Below are 12,021 nucleotides of genomic sequence, written 5' to 3' on the forward strand. Positions count from 1 at the left end.
TTTTTTTCTAGTTCCTCATCCTAATTTTATCTCAATCTATTTGTCTTGAAACTTTAAAAAAAGGAAAAGGAAACAAAGTCCGATAAATGAATAAAAACACCCACGACATGAAAAACGAACAACAACAATAACCAAGTGGAGATATAAAATATTAAATGAATACATTTAACAAACATTATATAGATGCACGTAATAACATTTATAAGTATAAAAATTAAAAAACAATTCAATCTCTAAAGTATATAAATAGAAGAATAGCTGAAATTGGTCTTTAGGTAATACTGTGATCAATACCTCACAGGGGAAATGTCCAAGAATATGCATTTTAAGAGCAACACAAGTTGTTCTGTAGTTAGCATTAGGAAAAAATGCCTACAGTACAGAAAATTTACTAGCGGGGATGGACAACTGATATGGGCCTGGGGTCAAATTTTTAGACTTCGTCTTCATCTTGGAAAGAAGTGATGAGTGGAGTGCCACAGGGTTCTGTCCTGGGCCCGGTTCTGTTCAGTATCTTTATTAACGACTTAGACAAAAGGTTAGAAGGCACGATCATCAAGTTTGCAGATTTTTTTTAATTTATTTTTTTTGTGTCAGGAGCAACCGGAGTTGCTTCTGGAGTGAGAGAATTGGCCGTTGCTTCTGGAGTGAGAGAATTGGCCGTCTGCAAGGACGTTGCCCAGGGGACGCCCAGATGTTTTGATGTTTTACCATCCTTGTGGGAGGCTTCTCTCATGTCCCCACATGGAGCTGGAGCTGATAGAGGGAGCTCATCCCGGGTGGGATTCAAACCTGGCAGCCTTCAGGTCAGCAACCCAACCTTCAAGTCACAAGGCTTTTATCCCCTAGGCCATCGGAGGCTCCAAGTTTGCAGATGACACCAAACTGGGAGGGATAGCTAACACTCCAGAAGACAGGATCAGAATTCAAAACGATCTTGACAGACTAGAGAGATGGGCTGAAACTAACAAAATTAAGTTCAACAGGGACAAATGCAAGATACTTCACTTCGGCAGAAAAATGGAATGCAAAGATACAGAATGGGGGACGCCTGGCTCGACAGCAGTACATGTGAAAAACATCTTGGAATCCTCGTGGACAACAAGTTTAATATGAGCCTACAATGTGATGCGTCTGCTAAAAAAGCCAACGGGATTCTGGCCTGCATAAATAGGGGTATAGCGTCTAGATCCCGGGAAGTCATGCTACCCCTCTATTCTTTCTTGGTCAGACCACACCTGGAATACTGTGTCCAATTTTGGGCACCACAGTTGAATGGAGATGTTGACAAGCTGGAAAGCGTCCAGAGGAGGGCGACTAAAATAATTAAGGGTCTGGAGAACAAGCCCTATGAGGAGCGGCTTAAAGAGCTGGGCATGTTTAGCCTGCAGAAGAGAAGGCTGAGAGGAGACATGATAGCCATAGTACAAGTATGTGAGGGGAAGTCATAGGGAGGAGGGAGCAAGCTTGTTCTCTGCTGCCCTGCAGACTGGGACATGGAACAATGGCTTCAAACTACAGGAAAGGAGATTCCACCTGAACATCAGGAAGAACTTCCTCACTGTGAGAGCTGTTCGACAGTGGAACTCTCTCCCCCGGGCTGTGGTGGAGGCTCGTTCTTTGGAGGCTTTTAAGCAGAGGCTGGATGGCCATATGTCGGGGGTGCTTTGAATGCGATTTTCTGCTTCTTGGCACGGGGTTGGACTGGATGGCCCGTGAGGTCTTTTCCAACTCTACTATTCTATGATTCTATGACTGACCAGGTACTAAAAGGTTTCATTTTTTCTTTTAAAAGCATGTTAAAGCTAGAAATTAGAAGCATATTACTAAACCTGAAGGAAACTAAAATTTAATTCACCACTAAATATTATATAAAATTATAAAATTAATTTATGAACAATATACAGGGTAGTCATATCATGAGAAGACATGACTTGCTAAAAAAAAAACAATAATACTTGGTAAATTAAAAGGTAGTAGAAAAAGAGGAAGATCGCATTTCAGATGTACAAGCTCAGTCAAGTAAGCCACAGCCCTAAATCTGCAAGACCTGGGCAGAACAGTTGATGATAAAGTGACTTGGAAGTCTACCATTCATGACACTGCCATGAGACAAAGATGATTTAACAGAAGTTAGCAACAAACACAAACACACTTTTACAAGTCTTATTTGTGATCCCTCAAGCACCACTAAGTAGGGCAGGTAGTTCCCAAACTTTTGTTCTTCATGTGCTTTGGGCTTCAACACTCAGAAGATCTAGAACAGCTTAGCCAACAGTCAGGAATTTTGGTAAATGAAGTCAAAAACATCGGCAGGACCAAAGTTTGGGAATGACTGGTTGGTTTAAGAAACTAATCACTGACATAAACCACCAGCAATATGAGATATAAATGCTTCCTCTACAATGTTACATGTGTCCTACACCTACCCCAGCCAAAATAAACAACTACCAACTAATAAATCACCAGACCTTCGCTTGGAGCTCTTTTTTAAGAATGTGAAAATGTATCTATCCTTAGCAGACTCTAACATCTTAGAGCAAGCTCCTCAACATATTTTAAGGGGAAATATTATAATCACAACTATAAACTACAAAGTAACAACAGGAAACACAGGCCAAGGTGCTGAAAGAGCAGGAATTAATGTGTTTAAAAATGTCCTCCCCGCCTTCACAAGTGAAAAATTACATCTGCAGTTAAACTATCAGGATAGATAGCATGCTGTTCTCATTTATTGTTGAACATGGGAAACAGCCTTAATACCAATTAAGATCAATTATTTTCTCAGCATTGAGACCTGATATTAGTTGGAATGTTTAGTTGCCCATGTGCTGAGATTGCTTTCTAACAAATAATTATAGTATGAGCTGAAGCTTTGACAGTCTATTTAGCCAAGTTATCATCAGTTGTCAAGAACTCAACCTGCAGAAAATAATCATTTCCCCATTTCCCTGTTTTTTCCCTTTCAAAAATGAGCCTCTTTGAGCCTACTCTTTTAAATAACACTTTCCTGAAGAAATCACGCAGAGGGTATGTTTCGTAAGACACTCCCCCCCCCCCCCATTAATGCTAGACTAACTTTGTTGTGTGCCTTCAAGTCATTTCACTCAAAAGTGAACCTATCACAGAGTTTTCTTGACAAAATTTTCCCTTACCTTCCTCTAAGGCTAAGTGCGACTTGCCCAAGCACCCAGTAAGTTTCCAGTGTCCTAATCCAATACACATACCACTAAACAATACTGGCCCTTAAACTCAAAACTACACTTATGAAATTTCACCAAAGAACTGTGAATACTGCAGCCTAATTCAGTAGTTAACTATAATAGGTCCAACAATTCTATGGGAATTTGCTATGTCAATGTTTATATAAGTTCCACTGAATCAATGCATCTATTATAGTTGAGCCTAGCAATTAGATTTTGGTCGGTAAGCTTTACATTAGGAGTTTAATCAAGATCTTTCTTTCTCAATGTTCCATCCATGTTTAAGTCAGGTACAAAGCATCTTTCCTGGTCACACACCATTCTGACTATCTCTTAAACGTATCTCCTCAGAGCAAGACTGAACTTCAGCCAAAAATGAAGGTACATTTCCACAGACATTTATAGCAATATCACATGATCTGTGGAAGAGTTATGCAAAAGTCAACAAAATTTGTCATCCTGCAGAGGAAGGAGCAAAAGGAGCAAAGTTTGAGGAAATATAAGTTCTGAGTTTGGTTTATTAAGCCAAGACATGATGGTCTAACCCAGTGGGTCTCAATTTGTGGGTCCCCAGGTGTTTTGGCTACAACTCCCAGAAATCCCAGCCAGTTTACCAGCTGTTAGGATCTATGAAGGTCAAAACATTTGGGGACCCACAGGTCTAACTAGTTATGATAGCTAACTAGATCTTAGGTATTAGCTTTTCAGTTAATAAATTCTGTGGTCTAAGAACAACCAATATCTACTCTTATTCTAGCTTCTTGTTAGATTCCTGGAGACATTTGGTTTGATCTTCAGGATACGGATTCTTGATGACAATCATCTTCTAGCTATGGGTTTCAAAAGCTGTGCCTATTAAGAGTTATCTTACGGATTTATCTGTTACAAGAAACTAATATTTGCATTCTTATGCTCTGAATTCTACCAAAAACTGTTGGTACAGGTATAATCCATAACTATGCTGATTTAGGGACTGTAACAGTTGATTTTCAATTTGAACACAGGGTATTCTACACTAGAAAAACTTCCAAAGGTGGAATCCTTTTTATTCTAAACAAAGATAAACTATGCTATAATTTCATGTTTCTGAAGAGGACTGCAAGCTTATTAAGAAATTCATAGCAGTAGGACCATGGATAGAAAGTAAAATTAAATATAGAAAATACATTTGTAATTAGTAGAAGCACATTCAAGTGTGAAATCTAACATACACATACACTGCCCATCAAGACTGAAAAGCTGTAGAGATGAAAGAGCACATGGGCAATCATGTTATTTATGAAATGCATGTAAGTGTAAATGCAGCATGATGCAACAAGTAATTTTGAAGTAAGCTAAACTAAACTGTCCTCCTGATTTACTACTTTAACCTTCAGCATATTTTTAAAACACACAATTCATGCTTATTTTCAAGGGCATATTGTGAGCTATGAACCAGATACCTACCCTCTCTTTGAGTTATTTAATTAGTATTTAAAAGAATTCCAGAGTAGGAATTGTTGTGGATTGTAAAGGTTAAAACACCCCTAAATACATCTTTCTTTGTTTTAAGATTATAGTAATATGACATTACAGGCCATTCCTGTTTTCTAATGGGTTGCAAAACATAGTATTAACTATCTTCGGAGAGATGCTTTATAAATGACAATGTGTAAAATTTAATTATAGAAATGCTAAGCCACCAACTGTATACAATCTTTATTTTTAATCTTAAGTACTTTTCAGCACTTGCCTAAATTATTAGTATGTATAAAACCAGTTCCTTTGAACAAAGAAAGTAATGAATTAGGGAGGCCAATTTTACTGTTATTTAACTTTAATATAGATAATTAAAACATACTGTATCTCCTGATTATACATGTTTAATTAATTTCATCTTAATCTTTGCAAAATTACACAAAAACTGTTTTCATTTATTTATTTCCAAAAATACCCCAGGACTACTAAACAAAAATGCCTGTTAACATTTATCTCACCTGCCTGATAATTTATATTTCATTAAAGAAATTAATGGAAACAACCAAGTGAAACAAATTAGATTTTTAAAATTAAGTATTATTTACCAATTTTAAAACCATTTCAATGAAAATTTAGTATATTTAGGGGGAAAGGGCTACATGAAAAGTTTGAGATAGTAACCTGGGATTATGTTAATAATGGAAAACTAATTAACTAAAAAGAACAATACCCACCATCAAAATCATTTTGATGTAAATATGTTAGAACACATATAGCAATCTGAAAACTGGAAACACAAGAAAGGAATTAAAAACATACCTTCTCATACAGTCCAGCGCTCGAATAAAGAAGTCTTTGTGCAGCTGATGTTCATCTCTTAAAATTGAACACTGTTCCAGTGTCACTGACATTGATGTCCTATCTTTGGCGCTTTTACAGCAGGTGAACCGAATTCCATTTAGCTTGCGGCAAATCTATAAAGCACAAAGAAATTAAGTGAGCAATTGATGCAATGTCAATCATTTACATATTGTTCTTGAGAATTTTCAGGATGCTTTAAAATATCAGGAATGTAAATGAGAATTTAATAATGAAATTAATATCTTGAACTAACTTGTTAATTGATTGAGTACTCTACCTCTCTTCCAAAAGATGGCACTGACGTCATCCAACAGTGGCAAAATCAAATGAAAGCAAATAGTCACTAAGTACCAGACTAAACATATGAAGCAATGAAGTTGCTAAGTACCAGACTAAACATAAATTAAGGACACATCCATAAAAAGAAAACACAATTGATTTGATCGAAGATCCCTTCAATAATAACCCAGCTTAGTGTTTTTCTGAAAAAAAGGTATGTTTGCCTGTAGATAGAAAGACTGTTGAAGTGGAGAGGCATCAATGCTGGTAATTAGTGACAGGCAGAGTTCTAGAGAGTGTGCCCACCTTTTTATGTCACCTCTCAATTCTTTCTTTGATCTATGCATTGGATCCTTTTTGCTTTCTTCAGGCCTGCACTTCTTTGTTTCAAAAGTTAGCTGTGTTTATTCGTTCAGTTGCTTCCGACTCTTCGTGACCTCATTGAAAAGTCCTGCTGGCTTTCGCCATCCCTAGCTCCTTCAGAGTTGAATCAGTCACTTCAATCCATCCACCTTGCCCTTGGTGGGCCCCTCTTCCTTTTTCCTTTCATTTCCCCCAGCATCATTATCTTCTCCAATTATGTAGAATTAAGTATTTCACCTTTGCCTCTAATATCCTTCTCTCCAGTGAGCAGTTGGGCTTTATTTCCTGGAGTATTGACTGGTTTGATCTTCTTGCAGTCCAAGGTACTCTCAGAATTTTCCTCCAACACCACAGTTCAAAAGCTATCTTATTTCCCTCAGCCTTCCTTATGGTCCAGCTCTCACATCCATGGAGAATACCACTGCTTTAACTATGCAGACCTTTGTTGCCAGTGTGACTATTAACTATTTTATCTTTCATGTCCATTTGTCTAGGAAGTATGGATGCATGAATCTCCTGCTTCAGGATGGCTTCTGCTCACACATGAGAGGCAGTTTAAAGGGCTTTTCTATTAAAATATAGGTACTCTTCTTTTACTGGTCTCCTTTTCTCTCCCAGAAGGATTTCCAGAAACAATGAATGTAAGTTTTTAGTCTTACAAGTGCACTCTAGAGTATTTCTCTCCTGGTTTTCTACAACAAGCTCATATTGCGCTGGCTAGGATGCACTCTACTTGATACTGATAACAAATATTCCCTTAAGGACAACAGGTCATGGTCAGTTTAACGTCCCTTTGAAAAAAGTTAGAAAGTCTATGAATGGTCAGCAAGAAAGTCTTGCATTAGGCCAAGCAAACACACACCATCATCTTGTTTTCAAGAGTAGCATCGAAAAAGGACCTCTCTGGAGATTTTTAAACAGAGGTTAGATGCCTTCTTTTGGGGGTGCTTTGATTGAGTATTCCTGCATGACAGGGGCTGAACTGGATGGCCCTTGCGGTGTCTTCCAATTCTTGATTCCAAATATTTTGATCTTCAGTGGGGGGGGGGCTTTCTTTTGTGCCCATAACCCCTACAATATTGTTTGGTGAAGTCATGGGACAGAGCCTTCTTAGTGGCTGCTGCTAAACTATGGAATCCCTTCATAAGGGAAGCTCAGTTGGCCCCATTTCTTTTTGGTAGTTTAGTGTTGAAACACAACAAATCCATTTATACACATATTTTTTCAAGCAAGAATAACATTCTAGTGGAAATTTCCCCATATTAATTAAAGCCGTGTCAAATAATGACAATGTATAATTATTATCACTTTTAGAGTCAAAATAAAAATGTTATTCTGAAATACTGAGATTTGTTGTGCTGAGCACAATACTCCACGATCATCTCCCTTCATCCATATCAAGCTGCAACAGCCTCATAAAACATGCATTTTGCTTATTAACATTACTGTTTGCAGTGTAATGCATACTTTAGAAGTATAGCTTCCAAATAAAAGCAGAGTCCATTTAGACCCATCTAGGCCAATAACGATGATGTGACTGAGAGTTCACATCATGACTTTGTTGAAAACAGACATACAAAGTAGCCTCTTCACTGAATTAGAAGGAAGGAGCTCTTGGCAATTTCAGTACATAAAAAGCAATGCAGTGCAGTAACCTTCAGTGAATTTTGCCTTTCCAAACTGAAGTGCCACAGCGAGCATTTCTAGAGGTTGGAGTATCACCCTTCTTCTGAAAATACAGCTAGAAGACATCTAAACTGAGAAGGCTGAAGGATGTCAACAAGTGTTTTAACCTATTTTTCAGCCTTCTCAGTGAATCATGGTTGCTATTTATTGGCTCCTGCAAAAATTAGTTTTCGAACTGGAGAAAGGTCTAACCAAAAGAAAACAAAAAATAACAGTAGGCTGGAACAATGCTTCTAAGAGGAAAGGTTATAAAGTCAAGAGCTTTCAGAACAAAGGCAGAGGAAAGGGGAAAATGACAGAAATGTATCAAACGGTGCATGGTGTGGAGGTCATGAACAGAATTTCTTCCTCTCACATCACAATAGAGCAAGGGCAGGGAAAATACATATGCATGAAGTCCCTGCACCTCACTTTTGCAGCCCCAGAAATCTGCAGTTTTCCTAAGCTCTGCAAGAGCTCCCGTTGTATTTAAATGACTTGATATCTGGACCATTTTCAAATTTAAAAAAGCTGCCAAACATGCAAAACTCATGTACCCATCACCTAAAATATATCCAGCATTCCTGTACTGACAAACAACTCTGTTTTCATTAGTATTCTGTTGTTATTTTGAGAGAGATCTTGAAGAAAATGGATTATTTTGGCACATGGAGGGAGAGTGTGGGATGTCTGGAAGAGAAAATGTGCCACTGACTCCTGTACAATGGTGGAAAGAATTTCAGTCATTCAATGAAGCTGATTTGTGGAAGATTCAAGAGAGACAAAATTAAAACACTTCTTCACATAGCAAACAGTTGATGACATGACTTTAAAAGCTTAGATGGCTTTTAAAGGGAATTGCATACATGGGTGAAACACAAAAAGTAAGATTGTTAATTATAATGCCTACATGTTGCTTTCGTGTTCAGAGGTAGTATGCTTTTCCACAAAAGTACCTGAAGCCTGTGTGAGGTTTACTGTCCTGCTTATGGGGTTTCCTACTTGGTGGCATTCTTGTTTCCTATTTTGGAGGAAATGATGCTGAACTACAAAGGCCTTTTGGTTTAATCAAGCATGGGTTATTTTGTTGTATTGACAATAATGATTTTGTAAAGGGTTAAATGTAACAAAACACTCAATTATTATTCCAATCAGGAGGTATGTAGGAATCAAAGTAAAGGTAAAGGTTTTCCCCTGACATTGAGTCTAGTTGTGTCCAACTCTGACGATTGGTGCTCATCTCCATTTTTAAGCCAAAGAGCCAGTGTTGTCCATAGGTCATGTGGCCAGAAGGACTGCATGGAGCGCTGTTACCTTTCTTCCGGATTGGTACCTATTGATCTACTCACATTTGCACATTTTCAAACTACTAGCTTGGCAGAAGCTGGGGCTAACAGCGGAAGCTCATCCTGCACCCCACATTTGAATCACCAACCTTTCAGTCAGCTAGTTCAGCAGTTTAACCCGCTGTGCCAAATTTAAGCCAACTTAGGTCCCATCTACACTGCCACATAATGCCATATAATTCAGTTTAAAACTGGATTATATAGTCAATGTAGACCCACACAATGCAATTTAACTACATTAAACTTCACAATATGAGCCTACAATGCAATATGCAAGCTGACAATGCAGTTTAAATCCATTATATGAGCCTACACCGACCATATAATGAAGTTTTAAACTGCACTATATGGCAGTGTAGATGTAGCCTTAGAAAACAGAAACTAATCCCAAGACAGGGAAGCACCATCACCCTACAAATACTTCAAATTTTTATATTACAATTCATGCCAAATGACACGTCACTATCCAAAGCAATAGTAATACAGCTACTTTTTTGTCTACCTCTTGCAACAACTATCACTTATATTTTATATCCTTTGAAGTTTATGCTTCTATTTTAAACATACATTCAAATCAGCATCATTAAAGCGTTCCTGATTAAGCTTACTAAATTAAAACATAAAACTTCAAAGAGGCGACAATTGGACAGAACAGATGTTGAAGAACAAAGGTTTTGGCAATAGAACAGAAAAGGGATAAGGAAGATGCGACACACAGGGGAAAAGTGACATAAAATGTACTTTGGATTTTACTATTAAAAAGGGATAAAAAGGCATGAAAAATGTTTGTACCTAAGCAACAGTCACTTAGTCTATGAAATCTGTCACCCAGCCTGTGGATAACAATTCCCAAGCGAACAATGATTTGGGGGCTGGAGAGCTATAGAAAGCCAGTGGAACTACACCTTTTGAAAATATCAAACATGCCATGGTCTTTGCTGCCAACGTAATTTTAGTAAGGCAGATTTTTCTAACACATAAAAAGACTCTTCCAGACTGGTGGAAGGAAACAAAAAGCTCCTACAACAGAACTGCTTATTTGTTACTGGGTGTTGATGGCTGTTTGTTGATGGGTATTGCAGGAGAATGTCTCTGCTACCAGTCACTTCTTTCTAGTACAAGGAAGAGTGTTCTAGAAACCTAGTATGAATTGTGACATATTAGGGAATTTAAAACAAAATGTTGCACCGAACCACCAGCAAATCCAAGGCAACAGAAATATCATCTGGTTATTTAAAAATGAGAATTATGGCCACAAACACCACAACATCCAGAAACATTTCATTTGTCGGGAAGATCTCCAATCCAGCAGCTGTGGAATGCAATGGAATGATTCCAACGTACAAACAATCCAATTCCACAGAATTCCTTGTTTTGTGACTACAAATGTCTTTAATGGTTAGAATATAAACTGACTGGCTGTATCTTATTTTACCCAATATTTCCATATTTCTGAATATGTATATTACATCACTGGTGTAAGAAATAAATAAGGGAGCACTTTTTTGGCCTGTTTGATTAAGTGAGAAGCTAGCCCTCTCCATTTCCAGATATCTGCTGTCACCAACATTGCTTAAATTCTTGGCATCTTCACCTTAATTGCCTGTTGAAAGGGACACAACATTACAGAGATTCCTTGTATTCAGACAGCATACACTGAAATTGAAACATTCAGGCCCAATGCAGACATAGAGCCTTAAATTTGCGAATTTTCCCCTTTTTTCTTTAATGCTTTACTACTGTGCCTTCAAGTTGATTCTGACCTATGGTGACCCTAAAATGAACCTATTACAGGATTATTTTGGCAAGATTTGTTCAGAAGAGGTTTGCCATTGCATTCAAATATATCAATGGTTCTCAACCTTCTTAATGCTACGACCCCTTAATACAGTTCATGTTGTGGTGACCCTTAACCATAAAATTATTTTCGTTGCTATTTCATAACTGTCATTTTGCTACTGTTATGAATCGTAATGTGAATATCTGATATGCAGGATGTATTTTCATTCACTGGACCAAATTTGGCACAAATACCCGATATGCAAAAATTTGAATACTGGTGGAGTTGGGGGGGGGGGGGGTTGATTTTGTCATTTGGGAGTTGTAGTTGCTCGGATTTATAGTTCACCTACAATCAAAGAGCATTCTGAACTCCACCAACAATGTAATCGAACCAAATTTGGCACACGGAACTCCCATGACCAACAAGAAATACTGGAGGACTGCCTGTAATTAATTTATAAGCAGGTGATTTCTAGATCCTTTATCTGAAAAATATTTACATCCTTAATTACCCAATTAAGGAATGTTAATTGCATAAATGTATAACTGTATGTGTTTGTGGTGTCAAATTCATGAATACAAACAACAAGCACCTATGTCTTGCATCATGCCAACAACTTGTCAGATTTTACAAAAATAAATGCAGAATCATGATGAATAATTAAATATTTGGCTGTCCTTAAATGTGAAATTATAAAGCAGAATGAAGACACCATATGTTCATTGTTAAAAGATCCTGCTCATTCGCACACTGTAATACACAACAAAGCTTTATTTATTTATCGTGTCAGAAGCGAAACCGAGGTTATAGTTGTAATGTATTTAAAAACACAAACAAAGTTAAAAACTTCACATTATACTAATTGTCCTTTGACCAGTAGCTGGTCACTTGGAATGCTGTTGGTATTGCTATAAGAAGGTCCTCCATAGTGCATGTGGCAGGGCTCCGACTGCATTGTAATAGGTGGTCTGTGGTTTACTCTTCTCCACACTCGCATGTTGTGGACTCCACTTTCCAGCCCCATTTCCTGAGATTGGCTCTGCATCTGGCAGTGCCAGAGAGC

General features: G+C 37.7%; 1 protein-coding gene across 5 annotated transcripts in view; it reads right to left on the reverse strand.

Moving 5' to 3' along the window:
• The window catches only part of inpp4b (inositol polyphosphate-4-phosphatase type II B), a 313,356-nt gene that overhangs the window by 22,043 nt on the left and 279,292 nt on the right, over window positions 1–12,021 (reverse strand). For all 5 annotated transcript variants that reach the window (XM_008111861.3, XM_062980903.1, XM_008111862.3 and 2 more), the window contains one exon: window positions 5,481–5,635. In XM_008111861.3, the coding sequence (XP_008110068.1) occupies window positions 5,481–5,635 (155 nt within the window). The remainder of the gene's footprint in view (window positions 1–5,480; window positions 5,636–12,021) is intronic.

This window comes from Anolis carolinensis, chromosome 5 (assembly GCF_035594765.1).
Source record: "Anolis carolinensis isolate JA03-04 chromosome 5, rAnoCar3.1.pri, whole genome shotgun sequence".
Classification (NCBI taxonomy): Eukaryota; Metazoa; Chordata; class Lepidosauria; order Squamata; family Dactyloidae; genus Anolis; species Anolis carolinensis.